Source organism: Marmota flaviventris, chromosome 17 (genome assembly GCF_047511675.1).
Source record: "Marmota flaviventris isolate mMarFla1 chromosome 17, mMarFla1.hap1, whole genome shotgun sequence".
Classification (NCBI taxonomy): Eukaryota; Metazoa; Chordata; class Mammalia; order Rodentia; family Sciuridae; genus Marmota; species Marmota flaviventris.
In genome coordinates this window covers 54854162-54870942 of record NC_092514.1, presented here as the reverse complement: position 1 = coordinate 54870942, position 16781 = coordinate 54854162, and the positions used below count along the sequence as shown (strand labels likewise).

The window sequence follows — 16781 nt, the reverse complement described above, 5'->3', positions numbered from 1 at the left end:
CTCCAGCCTGGTCCATCTTTTCATCTGCTAGTCATGCTGATAAGATTTCGGACGACACAGAGCTTTAAGGGTGAGCAAATCTGTGGGATGATGTAACCGGGATTCAAAAGTTGTTTGCACCTGGATTATTGAGCTAAAATCCAACAGATGGGATTTGACAGGAATGTATGTAAAGTCCCACATGTAGCTTTACATGTGGGATGTCAGTGACTCAAGTATAGAATTGAGATGACCTACTTGTAGCAATTCTTTCTTTCACTTAGTCTGCCTGGGGTTAGTGGTCCAGAAGGTTGTACAACCCAGCAAACAGGAGCTTCAAGAGTTTGTGGGGCAGGAAGCAAAATCCTGACCTCAAGTGGAGGGCCTGGGAGAGTTTTCCACTGAGTCCTGAAGACAAGGGGAGATTAACGTGTGTGTGTGTGTGTGTGTGTGTGTGTGTGTGTAAGTGAATGGAATGTTCTAGGCAGAGACCATGGCATTTTAAAGGATCAGAAAGGGCTGCACATACAAGGACCTTAGAGAAGTTTCGAACGGCCTAAACAAAAGTAAGCTGGATGGGGTGGGGAACGCAGCTGGAGGGAGAGCAGATCCCAGGGACCAGCCCATTCACATTAGCTTAGTTCATCCTTGTCATGGCCCATGTGGGAGGAACTCTTGCTGGATACCCTCATTTCTTGCATGAGAAGATCAAGGCCCAGATATATTAGGTAACTTGCTCAAGAGCTGGGAAGGCTGAGCTGGGATTGGATCTCAATCTTGCTGACTCTAGAGTCAAGTTTCCAACCACCACTTGTCTGCTTTGGGAAATTTGGATTTTAGTCTCAAGATCCATTTAGGGATCTTGAGGCAAGAAGTGGTGACTTGTTCTGAGTTTCATCTTAGAAAAGTGTGGGGCATTAGATGACATGAGCTCAATATAAAACAGCTGAAAACTTAAAGCAGTTTTGGCCTCAAAGAAAGAGGCTGAGTGGCTTGATCAGTTAACTAAAGGTAGATGGGCATGGTGGTGTCTCCTCAGACAGGGGACTCCTCAGGGGTACATGCTGCTGCCTCCAGTTCTCTGAAAATTGGCCAGATTCTCTACTGCTTCTTTGACAGAATAAAAATCAGAGGCTGCAAGTTACAGCAAGGGAGATTTGGGCTGATGTTGCTAAAAGATCAGAGCTTGCAAGGTGGGCCTAGGTCGGCTTTGTGGGAGCTCTTTGGAAGTGTTCCCCACTTCTGAGATTTGGCATTTCTGGTTTTACTTGGGCATGTGGCCTGGTGAATAACTTCTAATTTTGATCTTAATAGTGGCCTGATTTCTTTCCAGCTGCTCAATTTCAGGGGGCTTGGCTGGGGCCAGAGGGGCTAAGAGGGTATCTCTGTGGCTGCAGTGACTTGGAGAAGTCGGTGGAGAAGATCCAGAGGGATGTGTCCCACAATCACCGGCTGGTACCCGGCCCTGAGCTGGAGGAGAAGGCGCTCGTGCTGAAGCAGCTTGGGGAGACACTCACAGAGCTCAAGGGTGAGTCTGTGCCAGGCGGTGTGGCCCGTGCTCCCACCACTACGCTGTCCTCCCGGTCCTCAGTGCTCTCTCCCTCCCAGCTCACTCCTTCCTGTCCCCTCAGCTCACTTCCCCGGCCTGCAGAGCAAGATGCGGGTGGTGCTGCGCGTGGAGGTGGAGGCAGTGAAGTTCTTGAAGGAGGAGCCACAGCGCCTGGATGGGCTCCTCAAGCGCTGCCGTGGGGTCACAGACACGCTGGCCCAGATCCGCAGGTCACTCTCTCCCTGACCTGATTGCCCACAGGGTCACACACTGGGCCTAGATCCATAGGAATGCCCAGCCCTATCCTGACTCCCCCAGAGTTTCCCAGAGTGCTGACTGCATGTGCACTTCGCCTCTGACCTGTGAACCCTCCCGCGCTGCAGCCTCAGTTTTCCCTGATGCCCTGTGCAGTCACTCCTCCCCAGATCCTCCCATCTCTCCTGAAAATCTCAGAGCCCTCCTTGCGCCCCACCTCCCTTAGGCACATTCCCTGGGGCCACCCCCACCCTGCCTCACAGCTGCTCCTAACTCTCCTAACCCAGGCAAGTGGATGAGGGTGTGTGGCCACCCCCCAACAACCTCCTCAGTCAGTCCCCCAAGAAGGTGACAGCTGAGACTGACTTCAACAAGGGGCTGGACTTTGAGATGCCACCCCCCAGTCCTCCACTGAACCTCCATGAGCTGAGCGGGCCGGCCGAGGGAGCCCCTCTCACCCCCAAGGGCAGCAACCCCACCAAAGGCCTGGATACTTCTGGCAAAAGAAGTGTGGACAAGGCTGTGTCTGTTGAGGTGCGGAGGCCTGGGCGGGTGAGGGGCACAAGCTGCATCTGCGAGTGCTTGCACCATCCTGGAGTAGGAAGCTCTAAGCAAGTGGGTCCTTTGTCTCGGGGGAGGAGAGTAAGTCCTCTAATGGAAATCTGAGAAGCATAATGAGGGTAACATTCATCCTTCTAGACAGAAAGTATATTATAAAACTATAATCATCAAAGCAATATGGTGTTAGCCTAAGAATAGGCTGTGTGGTCAATGGAATAGAATACAATGTCCAAAAACATGATATCATATGACAAGGTAGTAACAGGATGTAATATAATGAAGCCACCTTTGTGACCCACACGGATGGCATGTAATTCTCAAGGAGAAGGGTGAGGTCTCCTGGGGGCTGGATCAATGGAAGGCTTCCTTTCTATCCCTTGCATGTGTGGATTGAGAAGGGACTGAGCCCTGGAGGTCCTGGGACAGGGCAGCCGTTCCTGGAGGGTCTAGCATTGGACTGACACTGACCCTCCACCCCAAGGCTGCAGAGCGGGACTGGGAAGAGAAGCGGGCAGCCCTGACCCAGTACAGCGCCAAGGACATCAATCGGCTGCTGGAGGAGACGCAGGCAGAGCTACTCAAGGCCATCCCGGACCTGGACTGTGCCAGCAAGGCCCACCCGGGCCCAGCCCCCACCCCGGACCACAAGCCCCCCAAGGCACCCCATGGCCAGAAGACAGCCCCACGAACAGAGCCCAGCGGGAGGAGGGGCTCAGGTATGGAGGTGGAGGGGCTGGTGAGGAGCCCAGAGTTGGGGAACCCAATTTTCAGGGCTCTCGGTTGACAGAGGTGGTACTGGGGAGTGAGCACTACGGTGCTTGGGCTGCCAGAGAAGGGGGTGCTGGCCATCAGTGGCCAGGCCTCAGATCACTGAAGGGAGAGGGAAACCCAGAGGGCAGGGTAAGCTGGACTCCATTTTGGCCCTTCCCACTGCCCCGAGGGCTGCTGAGAGGCAGGGAGGACCCTGCATGCAGGCAGAATGATCCTCCTGCCCCGCTTGGCTGAGCTGAGCACCTGCTGTGAGCCAGGCTGGGCTGAGAGTAGGGTGCAGAGGTAGATACTCACAGGGATCCTGTGCTCCCCGGCTCTGAGAAATGGGGGAGAGGCAGAAATTTGAAGGGGAAATGGCAGTCAGTCATCCTTCCTTCATTCCTGCAATGCATATTATTATTATTTTTTTAATTGTTTTTAGTTGTAGTTGGACACAGTACCTTTATTTTATTTATTTATTTATTTTTATGTGGTGCTGAGGATTGAACCTAGGGCCTCACATGTGCTAGGCGAGCGCTCTACTGCTGAGCCACAACTCCAGCCCCGTTGCAGCGCATATTATTAAGCACCTCCTGTGTGCTGGGTGCTGGGGAGATGGAAATCAGTGGGTGCTTAATTTCTAGAAGTTCAGAATTTATCAGGGGAATAATACTAACATTCATGTTTATCAGGCAGTTACTATGTAGTAAGAACTGTTCCAGCTGCTTTCTGTGTTTGACATTTTTATAATTTCACAACAGTCCTAGGGGGCAGATGTAGTAACTATTCCCACTTTACTGACGAGGACCCTAAAACTCAAAATGGTTAAGTAATTGGCCCTAGGCCTTACCCAGCATGTAAACCTGCAGGGGCTAAGTGCAGCCAGTGGAGGGGACCCGTGCAGAGCCTGAGCTGTGCAGACCTAGAGGAGGCCCTGGGCGGCCAGGGCAGCTTCCCAGAGGAGGGGAGTTTTTACTGTCTGAAAATGATTAGTCACTTCCTGGCCAGTGAGAGGCCATGCCAGGGAGAGGGGAGCAGCATGTACCCGTGCCAGCAGATGCGCTCTTGCTGTTGCTGTTGCCTGACGGGGTCCACCCAGGGTCCACCCAGGGCCCACACCGGGAGTAACAAGCAGAGCAGAGAATGAAAGATTGGCAGGTGCAGAGGGTGCTGGACTAAGGAGCTTGGACTAGTTTGGGGTAATGGGAGCCTCTGAAGATCAGAGGCAGGAGAGTGTCATGATTTGAGTGACCTTCCGACATGTTGTCCTGGTAACAGGCTGGAGGAAGAATTGGGGGGAAGGGAGAAAACTGGTGAGTGGGGCCAGGCTGGGGGTTGAGGGGCTTGTGCTTAGAACCTGTGGCAGGGACTGGGGAGAAGGAGACTAGAGTGGTGCTGCTTCTTTGGTACTGGGGATTGAACCATGGCACTTCACCAATGAGCTACATTCCCAGTGCTTTTAATTTTTTATCTTGAGACAGGTCTTGCTAAATTGCTGAGGCTGACCTTGAACTTGAGATCTTCCTGCCTCAGCCTCCCGAGGCGCTGGGATTATAGGCACGTGCCACTGTGCCTGACTAGAGTAATGCTTCTTAAACTTGAATGTGACTGTCCTTCTTGCTTAACCCAGGATTCTAAGCAGCTCAGGGCCGGGTCCTGAACTGTGGTTCCCAGCTCCCAGGTGCTGCCAATGCTGCTGGCCCAGGACATACTTTAAGTAGCAAGGGGTCAGAGTGCTGTTAGAGGAAGAATGACAGGGCTTGGGGCTGGATGGCATGGGGGAGTAAACAGAGGAGGGGCCCTGTGTCCTTCCTCCCCGCCCCCTAGTTTTCCTCTCTCCTCCTGGAGAAGGAAGCAAGGTTATCCAACACTTGTGGTCAGATGCAGTGTGCTGACCACAGGGCTGCAGCCCTGACCCCAGCCCATTGGCTGCCTGCAGATGAGCTGACAGTGCCCCGATACCGTACGGAGAAGCCCTCCAAGTCACCCCCGCCACCCCCTCCCCGCCGGAGCTTCCCTTCCTCCCATGGCCTGACCACCACACGCACTGGAGAGGTGGTGGTCACCAGCAAGAAAGATTCAGCCTTCATCAAGGTACCACTTCCCCTTGGGCAGAAGCCCAGAGACTGAATTAGGGGGAAGCCTGAGATGACCTCTGGGCACCCTCTGGAGTGGGAGGGAGCCCTTTCTCAGAGGCAGTGGGTGGGAAGACCACTGGACAGTGGGACTCTGGACTTCTAGTGGGATCCTGGTTACGAGTATTTGCCCTAATTCCACCCAGGCCTCTGCCTGTGGTGGGGCTTCCTGGCAGGAGACAAAGGAAGTTACAGATTCGGAGCCAGGAGAGGTGGGAGGTGATCTAGAACCAGTGACACCTGGGAGGTGAGCTGGTGCTGGAGGGGACAGACTCTGGTCTTAATGGGGCCCTGGGCCTTTCAGAAGGCCGAGTCTGAGGAGCTGGAGGTGCAGAAGCCCCAAGTGAAGCTGCGGCGGGCTGTGTCTGAGGTGGCCCGCCCTGCCTCCACGCCACCCATCATGGCCTCTGCCATCAAGGATGAGGACGATGAGGACCGCATCATCGCTGAGCTGGAGGTGGGTCAGGGGCATGTGTGGCCTCTGAGGCCTCTTCCAGTCCTGGTCCCCTGCCAGGTTGTCCCTAGGGTGAGGTGTCAGGACCAGGGCGAGCCCCAGGACCCCATCCTTCTTGCCTCCCGCTTCTTCACCACTATAAAATGGGGAGTCTATTAAAGCCCCTTCCTGCAGGTTTGAGTTTTTATTGTGGTTTCTGAGACCCACTCAATTACTCCCCAAACCCACCATACTCTGAAGGCCCTGTGCCGGCATATTCTGAGTTCCCTCAGTGCTGAGACCCCCATCCCAAGTGTCCCAAGGACCGTAAGCCCTGAGGCTCTCCTGGTGCTGGAAGCCACCCATACTCAAGGGTCCTCAGCCCTTCACCCCATCCCTCCCACCCCAGTGCCTGGAACCCTGGACCACCAGGGGTCCCTGGAAGAGGAGACACGACGGAGGGCAGAGCCGGCCAGGGGCCACGGTGAGGGGCCAAGGGATGAGGCTGGCTGGGGACTCATGCCACCCCAGGCCATCCTCCCCATGGGCGCCTGCATCACTGGCCAGCAGCACCCCCATCCTTCCTGATGCCCCCTCCTCCAAACCTGCCCCCACCTTCTGCTCCTCAGGTGTTTGAGAGAAGCTCAGTGTCTTCCCTACCCCCCACGCCCCGTCGCCAGCCGATCCCCACCTTGCTGTCCCCCCAGGACCTGGGGCCCCCCGGGGGCACAGCCCTGGGCCCCACATGGAAGGTAACGGGCTGCCCCACCTCTCACAGCTCTCTCTGCCTGTGCCTCCACAGCCCCCCACCTCTCACGCTAACCTGCTAAAACGCGCACGTCCCTGCCACTGCCCAGCTTCTCACACCTCACCTGCCCCGCCCTCACAAGGACCGCACAAAACTCAGCCTTTCCTCTGGCCTCCTGGGTGGGATTTCCCTGGAGACCCCAGCAGCCTGGGTATCTGGTGGCCCCCCAAGTCTGCGTTCCCTCACAGGCTGCGTCCCGAGGCTGGTGCTGGCAGCCCGGGGAATTTTGTTCCAGTTTGCGGCCTGACTTTTGGTGTGGCCCAAAGCCCAGGTGTTGCCTTAGGCTGAGATTGGAGTTTGGATCTTCTCACAAGATGACTTAAGGGTCCAGCTCAAAATCTGACTGTCCTGAGCCTTTGCTTAGATGCCTTCCCTATGCCCTGCTCTGCCGCTTGTGCCAGGGAGAAGCTGCTTTTCCCACTAGAATCTATGCCTTGCACTGGGACCAAGACACTCCCGGGGGTTGGCTCACCTACAGCCTCCCCTGACTCAGGTCCTATCTTGCCCCCTGGTCAAGAAGCTTAGAATGTAAGAAACCTATGCCTTTCCTTGGCTGCTGGTTCTGTCTTTCAGCACTGAGAAGTTCTTCCTTCTCTCTAATTTCAGTCCTTGCTGCTGTGCTGCTGCACTGATTTCCCCTTTATTCTTTCTTGGGACTTTGAGGTGGATCTGCTGTCTGCATTCCTTGGTCTGCCTGGGGAGGTGGGTGGGAGAGGGTCTGGGGATCCCTCTGCCCGGCCACACTGGGGCCAGTGGGCCTCTGTTCTGGGGAGGGCCAGCCCTTCTGTGCACACACTCTCACCTCCCGTTCTTGGTTCTTCGTGGATTGTAGTGGGCTCCGAGATGATTGCCCCTGACTTCTGGGTTGGCTGAGGTCTAATGGCACTGTGGTCTGGCAGTGGGAGCAGACAGGCTGTCTGCTGGGCAGGGGATGGCTTGGATCAGTCTGAGGGGCCATCAGGGGATGAGCAGCATGGAAGGGGTGCCTCTGGGGCTGGCTGTGCCCCTGGCACCAGCTCCTGTTCCTTTCTGGCTTTGGAGACCTGTTTTGAGGGGTCCAGCGGGCAGGGCCACTTCCCTGGCCGCCTAGGCCTGGCTGACCCTCTGCGTCCTGAGGTGCCGTCGGGCAATGGAGCTGGGCGAGCATGGGTCACCTGTTTGCCTTCCCAGGCTGCACCCCACTCCCAGGTAAGCAGGTGGCAGGGCTGGATGGTTGCCTTGGGAGGGGGTGGTTGGGGTCTCTGCTGCCCCCACACATCTGCACACAGCTGCTTTTTCTTTTTGGTACCAGGGATTGAACTCAGGAGCACTTAACCACTAAGCCACATCCCCAACCGTTTTTTATACTTTATTTAGAGACAGAGTCTCACTAAATTGCTTAAGGCCTTGCTAGGTTGCGGAGGCTGGCTTTGAACTTGCCATCCTCCTGCCTCAGCCTCCAGAGCCACTGGGTCTACAGGCATGGAGCCACCGAGTCTGGCTCCCCATGGCTTTTTAGTGGAAAGAGCACTAGACTGGAGTGAGACCATCTAGGTTCAAATCCCGGCTCTGCTATTAACCAGCTGTGGGTCAGTGACAGTGGGGATCATACACTGTTCCTTGCCCACAGTTTCTCATCTGTACCGAGGGGACTGAGAGTGGCAGTCCATTTCATAGGTTACAGTAAGCATTAAAGATGGGGACATATGACAGCATCTGGCACAGACTGGTGCTCAGAATTAAACCAGGATTTGCTCAGGTTGGAGGGTGACTGGGGCCTCTCTGCATCCCTGCTGGACACTCACACAGAAGCAGATGCCAGAGGGAGCTTGTCCTGCGTGTGTGTGTGGCAGAGGACCCGGCCAGCCCCTCCCCCTGGAAATCCTTGGAGAGCACTCACAAAGTCGGGGGTGGGGGGTGGGGCAATAACCAGAAGCATCTGGCTAGAGATGAGGATCATGGCCCCACCCTCAGAGGCCAAGGGACATCTGCTCTCTGCCTGAGCAGGTCTGAAGGTCTCTGTCGGTCAGTTAAGTTTGTATTCTAGAGCGCTCACAACGTGCCAGGCTCTGTGCTAAGGAGCACCTGTCCACATGAACTCTCTGTCTTTCCTCCCCTCTGTTATTGTTTTCCCATTGCATGGTGGGTAGACTCTCTGAGGCTGGCTCCCAGGCTTGGCATGGGTAGTAAGACACGAACATGTACCTGTGCCTCTGTGTAAGCGGGCATCTTTACCAGAAGGTAGCAAACCATCATGTGGGGTGTAGGGCTTTGCCTCTCTCAGTCAGGAACACCCCCCCACCCTGGCCTCAGTTTCCCCATCTGTGAGAGGAAGGGGCCAAACTCACCTGTGTCTAACCCCCATCCGAGCTCGGGATTTGCTTTGCCAGGATCACATTCTTCCTCACGTTCCTTCTCCCCACCAGGCTGCCCCGGGTCTCAGGGCCTTCTGCATCCCACGGATCATCTTGACAGAGTGCACCCCCAACCCTCCCTCCCCGCCAGAGGCCAGGCTGGAGGAACCAGGTCCCGGGACAGCCCCCACTCCAAGACCGAGGACCCTGGCTGGCAATGGGAGGACCTGGGACGGCCCGCTCAGAGCAGAGACTGCCTGGCCCAAGGGCAGCTCGATGCCCGAGAAGGAAGGGACAGCTTGGAAGAGCCCGAGCATGGGAAGCCTTAGCCCAGAGGATGGAAGAGCCAGAGTCCCCTGTCCTTGGGGACCAACCCCAAATGAGACTCAGGAGCCCTCAGCTGCCGAGGCCCACTCAGAGGAGACTTCCAAGGACTCTGGACGTGCCGCTCAAACCTGCAGTGGGGGGCAGGCTGCAGCTGGCCAAGGCTGCAGAGTGCCATGTGTCGCCCCCCAGCGGACGGACAGCCTGGAAGAGACACTCCGGGAACTAGAAGCCACCCTGAGCGAGATGGGCACAGCCCCTGCCGTGGGACCCCCTGGCAGCCCCTCACCCCAGCCTCGCAGCCCCCAGGTGGCTGCCACCCCCACCCACCCCTGCTGCCTTCCCACTCTAGTCTCTGGGCCTGCGGAGGGCAGGGAGTGGGGGCCGCGAGAGCCAGCCCCTCCTCCCGCTCTCCTTTTCTCAGCTCACCACCCTCTTGGGAGCCTGCCACCAGGCGGGGGCTCTCAGGCTGAGCCTGGGGAGGCTGGGAAGCCGGCCCACCCAGGACTCGGCCCTCCCAGCCTTGGCAAGATCCAGAGGCCCCTCCCTCTCTGCTCTGTATCTGTAAACCAAGAAATAAAGTTCTCTCCCCCTTTTCCATTCCAGGCTTCCCCCACTCCTGTCTCAGACTCAGATCTCTGTCTCTGTCATTTCTCTGTCCGTGCCTCTGTTCTCTACCCGGAACCTCCTGGGTAGGCCTGGTAGCTAAAGAGCTTAGGGAGCCAGACTTGCCCATCTCTGGAGAGACTTCAGCAGGAAGGTGTGGGCTGGGACCATCAGTCCTGCTCTGTCTGTCACTAGAGAACCCGACCCTAACCCCCAAACTCCAGGCCCAGGGTGGTGCCCCTTTTGCTTGGGAGTGGGTGTGGTGCTGGGGACTTGCACTTTAGAAGTGACCTCCCCAAGAGGGCGCAGCTGCCACTGGGCCACCAACCACCCAGAGTTCTCATTCAGGAACTGTTGGGATCCAGGCTGGGGTTCTGTCCCTCTCCGGCAGGGAGGCCTTAGACCTAGGCTCAGAAAGTAGTCCGAGTTCTGGCCTGGGATGTAGAGCCAGGGAGAGGTCTCCAGGTTCCCAAGGGCCTGTGTGAGGAGACCCCGCCTAGTGCTTAGGGTTCCACTAGGACCCTCCAACCCCAACCCTATTTCTCTTTCTGCAGAGTGGTGGTGGCAGCGTGCCTCCCATGAAGGTGGTGACTCCAGGAGCCTCTCGGCTGAAGGCGACCCAGGGCCAAGCAAGCAGCCCTGACAAAGGAAAGCACGGCAAGCAGAGGGCTGAGTACATGAGGATCCAGGCCCAGCAGCAGGTGAGGGCAGGGTAGCGGGCGCCCCCTCCAGGGCCCCTGGGTTTGGGCACGGAGCATCCGCTATGTGCCGCTATTCCCATGACCAGTGAGGTCGTCCCTGCTAGCACTACCCCTCCTGCACTCAGTCCCAGTGCTCTGGATCTGGATCCCCTCCCCTTTAGGAGTCCCCTCAGGGACAGAGAAGACCTGCTCCCCATCTGCATATTGTCCTTTGTCCCTGGTAAGGCCCAGCCCTCTTGGGGGCCACTGCACCTCCTGCCCTTCTCTGCTCATCTTCAGCCTCCTCCTCCCTGTGCTCAGCTCCCCGATGCTCATCCCAGCCTTCCTGTTAACTCTCAGGCCACCCTCAGCTGAGGGACAAGCCAGTCTTGCACCTGCCATTCAGCCTTGGGTCCCGGTCTGTTGGTTCACTGCTGATCTGTATAAGGTGGGGGATGGGGGAGAAGGGGAGGAGGTTGGGCCCCATTAGATGGGGTGTGACAGGAGTTGCAGGGCCTCTGCAGCCTCTGGATTTCTCGTCAGGCTTGGAGTTAGCAGCTAACGTTAGCAGCCTGTTCGCTAATTCCTGGGCAGCTCCTGTAGGCCAGGCCCATTCTGGATGACAGGGTGGGCCTTGCTCTGTCTAGATGCTGACTTCCAGAAAGTTCTAGGCTCAAAAGCAGGAGGTTAGAGATGGGTGAGTCCAGCCGCCTTTTTTACAGAAGAGGGGAGAGCTCAGAGCAGGAAAGGGAGTTCCCGAAGATGCACAGCAATGGCATCAGAGCCAGGACTGGACCCAGATTTCCCAAAGTCCTTCCCACACATGGCACTGAGATAGCCCTGGCACCTAGCCCTCCCCCAGTCTCTCCTTACCTTCTTCCTCTTGGTCCCCAGACACACCTTCTAAGGCCCACTCCCAGCTCTTTCTCCTGCCATCACCAAAGATGGGTGCCCCATCTGTCCAGAATGGTCCCTCCTTTGTGCCAAGAGGAGTAGCTGATGTTAATGGCACACTCACTTGTGTCGGTCACATCCATGGTCTCCTTTCACACCTGCCGCTCTGAGGAAGGGCCTTGTTATGCCCACTGGACAGGTGGAGAGACCGAGGCTGGGGAGCAGGATGCAAACCCACATTATCTGACAGGCCTCCCCCACACACACGTGTGCTTTAGCCTCTTCAGCAGCAGTCCCCTGCTGTCACACCCACTGTCCCCTGCTCCTGACTCCCGCTGTCCCCTGCTCCTGACTCCCCAGAGCCCAGCCCTCTGCCTGTTGCTCTGCGTTCCGGGGACTCTGGGCCAGCTGCACACCCTACTCCCCACCCTCGCTGGCTCCTCAGCCCCTCAGGCCTTCCTGCCTCAGGGCTTGATAAGGTCTCCAGCAACCAGCAAGCTCTCTCCTCCCTCTTCTCTCACCTCTCTTTGGGTGTGGCCTTGTAGACCTGCACGCTCACCCGTAGGGCTGGGTAAACCATTCCTTGGCATCCGCCCTCTTCCTCTGTCTTCACAGGAACCTGGCTCTTTCATGGACCTTTCTCCTCTGCCCGCCCTACACTTTTGTCACCTCTGACCTATTTTCTAAGACCTGCAGGGACTTTGTAAAATGCAGATTTAATGATCTCTCTCTCACACACACCAGTTCAAACCTGTGTCTTCTGGCCCAAACAGAATCCCCTGCAGTGTGGCCCAGCCAGGGCTCTTCATGACAGCTCTGTCCTCTGGGCCATTACTCCCCTTACCCTTATTAATACCCTTGATGTGCTCCGGCTGCCTAGACCACTAGGGCCGGCACATGGTCCCCACCGCCCAGTCTGTGGCCTTGACCCAAACCCTCTTCTATACAGTGGGAAGGAAAACAGGCAACAGGGCCGTCCCCCTGGGTTGGAGTGTGCACTTGTCAGGGATGACACTGAGCCTTGGAGCTCGCCTGCCTTGGGACGATGAGCTGGAGGGAGTAGTAGTGCCGAGAACAGAGGCAAGGAAATGGGGTGGGGGTCTCCAAGAGGGCGGTGCATTGGAACAGCGCTTTACTGCAGAGAAGCCCCAGGAAATGACTGGGAAAGTGCCCATGAGTGCTGGGCTCAGGATCCAAGAGGAGATGGGATCTGGATTCCCAGGGGTGCAAGGATCAAGAAGTGGTGCCGACCTGAAGCCATGAACACGCCCTCTTCTATTAGGACTATAGAATCCCCTGAAGACCACCTATTCTCTCTTCTCCAGTGGCTCAAGTCAAGAGACCTTGTTGGACCGTCCCCCTAGAGACTCCAGGGAATGACAGGATGTTGAGGCCTCCAGGAGGAGCTGGCAAGAGCAGAACCTAGGACCTCCCAGAGGGGAAGAGCAGGGGGCCTCTCTGGCTCTTGCTGCTCCCTGTGTGGCCCTGGAATGACAGAGACAAGACAGACCCTGGCTCAGGATGATCTGCTTCTGTAGGAAATTCTGCCTTGGAGCTGAGGGCTGGGCAGTGTGCTAGAATCAGACCAGGCAGGGGGGCAGGCCTCTGCCCAGAGAGTTCCAAGCCTCCCCAGTGGAAAGCCGGACACCTATGAGGTTTCTGCTTTGCCACAAAAGTGACAAAGTTCTGCTTCTCTGGACAAAATCAGGACCCACAGGGGAAGACTAGCTGGTGAAATGGAAGGATAGACCCCTTCAGAGACAGCAGCTGTGACACTGGAGAACTCTGAGCAACACAGGATGGCACAGTCGGACCTGCTACCTCTGCTTCAGTACAACAGTTCAGTTGGGGCTGAAGCCAGATGGCCCTCAAGGAAGTCACAAAACAAATGCTTATAGAGCCACTGCAAGTCGTCTCCGTGAAGAGGAGCCCAGTTAACCAGTGAACGCAACATGTCTAAAGGCCTTGCACTGGCTGTGGCGGGGGTGGGGTGGGGTAGTGGGGAGAAGGGCACAGTGCTTGGGTGAGGACAGGTCACCCGGGAGGCGGCACGCTCCCGGAAGGCGGTGTGCCAAAGACCAAAGCTTGCAAAGACCGAGGCCCTTGAAAATGCTGAAGGGAAGGAACAGAAAGCACTTTTAACTAGAAAGACCAGAGTTCAGAACAAAGCCAACAGCCAGGAGGGGACCAGCACCTTGCTTGGGGACATGAGGAGATGTGAAGAGACTCCAGGGAGGGAGTGGAGAAGCTCTCTCCCCTCCCTGCTTTGCAAGAAAGAAATTTAATGGGGAAGGCTAGAGCAGGGGCGGGGGCCGAGCCCAAGGTAAGTGATAGATGGTAAGAGAGCTCCTGGTCGCCTTTAGATGAGTGTCTTTGAGACCAGATTCTGGAGCCTGGTGAGGGCCAGCTTGTCTCATGGCAGTGGGCAAAGGATGCACGAATCCAGCGACCCTGTGGCTGCTGCCCTGGAACCTTTGAGGAATGGAAGAGCAACCACAGTGAAGAGGAGGAGGGCCAGAAAACCCACACTGTAGCCTCAGCTTTCATAAAGAGGAAATGCAGGCTGCAAACTGCAGTGTAATAAAGCCCGGATGAATTGCTGGCCAGGGCCGTTTCTGTGCTCGTGGAAGAACAAATGGTGATCACCAGCCACAGGGTGGTTCCCTGGGAGCCAGGAAGACCAGGCCTCCTGTGTCCCTGCTGCCTGCAGGAGGCAGGACTTGCTTGAGACCTGCAAGGCTCCTGGGAGAGCCTACCCGACAGCTGGGGACAACATAGGTCCTTGGGAAATGGAGTGACCATGCCCAGATATAAATTCAGGAAGGTCTCCGGTGATAAGCCACAGGACTTTGTCTTCAGTCTTATCTTTTCAGTCACGTTCTTAAAATATCAAAGCTGTTAGTAGCTAAGTGAGTCCAGAAGTTGCAGGGAGAAAGCCTGGTCGGTGTGGTCCTCACAGAGGATTCCAAAATTAAATACCCGGGCACCTGCTTAAAATGCACATTCCCAAACCCACATCAGAAACATTCTGGAGGGGGACCCAGGAATCTGCATTTGTGACACATGTCCTAGAGATAATGCAGATGGTTCTTGAACCACCCTATGGAGACCACAATTTCGGAGGACAAGCCTCCAGGACCAGTAGAGATGCAGTCTCTGGGAGGTGGGAAGAGGGTGAGCAGCTGGTTCTGCCCGTCAGTGCTGGCCAGTGAAAGCAGGACACTTCTTGACCGAGTGGCCTCTCCACTTGCGGGGGGGGTGGGGGGGTGGGGTGTCTTCCAGTGCTGAGAGGGAGGCTGGGTGCTGGGTGCTGGGTGCCTTCTTTCCCAGAGTCCCAGGCAGGAGTTCTTTGGGGAAGTGTTCCCCAAGAGAACAAGCTCATTCCTGTTTCCACCAGGATCCTTCTGCTTGGTACCTATCACCTGCTGAGGTGCAAGAGGGTCCCTGAATGCTGGGCTGGGCTGCTGGCCCCCTCTGCCTCCCACTCTGGAGGGCTTGCACCCCTGTCGCAGCTAACGGTTCACTTCTTCTCCCTCCCCTCCCCACCCCTCTCCTACCCTCTTATCCCCTCGCCTACCCCGGGCTCTCTTGTGCTCCTCTGGTGTCTCTCTCCTGCCTTCTCTCTTTCCTATCAGTAACCACGACGGACCCCACTCTGGTTTCTGGGCCCTTTGTTCCAACCCCTGTCCCTCCCCCCACCTTTCTGCCCCTGCAGAGCCCTCCCCCTGCCACTCAATTCAGGCAACTGCCGTCTCCAGATGCCCCTCTGGTTTCTTGCTTTTGCAGTTCATTTTCTCTTGGATTTGTGGAGGTTTTCCATTTTTTTTTTCAAAACTTCAGCTGGGGGCCAGCATGAAGGCTCTCCTTTGCTCTCTCTGACCCCTGACCCCTGTTTTTGTTCCAGGCCACTAAACCATCTAAAGAGATGAGCGGGTCGAATGAGACCTCAAGCCCAGTCTCAGAAAAGCCCTCGGCTTCCAGAACCTCCATCCCTGTATTGACTTCCTTTGGGGCAAGGAATTCTTCCATCTCCTTCTAGAAGCCCCTCACGCCTCCACCCCAGCCTGTCTTCTCCCTCGCTCCCGTCATCTCTCCCTACTCTGCTTTCCTCCATTCCCCCCACCCTGTTCTCCAGACCTGGGAAGGGTTGTCAGGGTGTGGCCCTCCTCAGCTCCCCGTCCTCCTCCCTCAATTGGTGTTTTTGGTTTTTTAAATGATTCACTTTTAATTATCTTTTTTTAAAAAACAAAACATTCAATTAAAAACCAAACACACCACCTTCCTTTGACTTCCTGTTCCCAGATGGCCTTCTCCCGGCCCACTTCCTGTCATCTTCTCTCCCTCTTCTCTTTCGCCACTCGTCCTCCCGAGTCCATCCTGAGTTCCTGCTCCCTGCCTCCTTCCCCACCTTCCCCCCAACTTCCCAAGAACACTCCAAACAAACTCTGAGCCACGGAGACTTGGAGCGGCGAGAGGTCCCTCTCCCCTTCCTCCGAACCTTCCTGGAGGAACCTGTGGACATTGGACCAACCCCGGCATCAGGCTGGAAGATGGGACGAGGGAGGTCCTGGCCCTGGAGATGCCCCACTCCCTGTCCAGCCTCCATGAGACTGAACACTGCTGCTACTCTGCTCCCTTCCTCTCGCCCCCAATGGGCCTGGAGGCAAGACGGACAGGACCAGCCAGAGAGGAGGCCCAAGTCTGAGGCAGGTTGTGAGGCCAGGCAGCCAAGGCCACATAGCATCCTGCTTGGGTAGGGGCTGGCCTGTGCTAATGGAGGAAGGAAGCCCTCAGACTGCTGGTGTGGAGGCTGGGTGGAGGGAGGCCTGCCACTGGGGCCCTACCTTGGGAGAGGGCAGCCCTGGGAGGGGCATTTGGTACTTTTAGTTTCCTAATTTAGCACTTTAAATGCCATTAACTTATTTAATGGGGGTGGGGAGGGCAAGATTAAAGGGCCTAGAAAATTAAGTCTGAAGGCCTGGAGGGTGGGAAGGGTCTGGTTGTGAGGGAAATGGGGAGAATAGACAAGGGATTGATTGGTGGGGGGCAGTGAGGACAGCTCTGACCCCACAGGTGGGGTGATCTGCCCTTCCACCATCCTCATTGTGATTTGAGGGTTTTCAGGGAGAGGATGAGATGTGCTTTCTCCATGGGGATCTGGTGACCACTGGTGAGATGTTTGAGGGTCCCCAAGTCCTGAGCAGCCAGCCAGTGTCCCGGCCTGTGACAGCCCTGACCCGCAGAGGCCTTGGGCAGTGAAGACTGGCTTTTGGTCAGGCCCTGGAGACTGGAGGAGAGGCTGATGATTTGGGTTCTCAGTCCTGGCCCCCCAGGGGGCACAGAAAAGGGCTGGCAGGGAGACTGGGGAGGGTAGGGAGGAGGGAGGCAGCTCCTGGGGCACAGGGTTCGGATCTGGAGCACAAAGTGCAGTAAGCACAGGGAGGGGGCGTTGGGATTCGTCCCCAGTAAGCACA

At 56.5% G+C, this 16781-nt stretch overlaps 1 protein-coding gene across 1 annotated transcript in view; it reads left to right on the top strand.

The window, feature by feature from the left end:
* Positions 1 to 16203, top strand: part of Srcin1 (SRC kinase signaling inhibitor 1) — a 61051-nt gene extending 44848 nt beyond the window's left edge. Inside the window, exons 12-19 of the mRNA XM_071603012.1 lie at positions 1377 to 1507; positions 1611 to 1758; positions 2071 to 2317; positions 2826 to 3060; positions 5034 to 5188; positions 5534 to 5686; positions 10288 to 10434; positions 15212 to 16203. Of these exons, the coding sequence (XP_071459113.1) occupies positions 1377 to 1507; positions 1611 to 1758; positions 2071 to 2317; positions 2826 to 3060; positions 5034 to 5188; positions 5534 to 5686; positions 10288 to 10434; positions 15212 to 15346 (1351 nt within the window). The 3' untranslated portion in view covers positions 15347 to 16203. The remainder of the gene's footprint in view (positions 1 to 1376; positions 1508 to 1610; positions 1759 to 2070; positions 2318 to 2825; positions 3061 to 5033; positions 5189 to 5533; positions 5687 to 10287; positions 10435 to 15211) is intronic.
* The last annotated feature ends 578 nt before the right edge of the window (positions 16204 to 16781 follow it).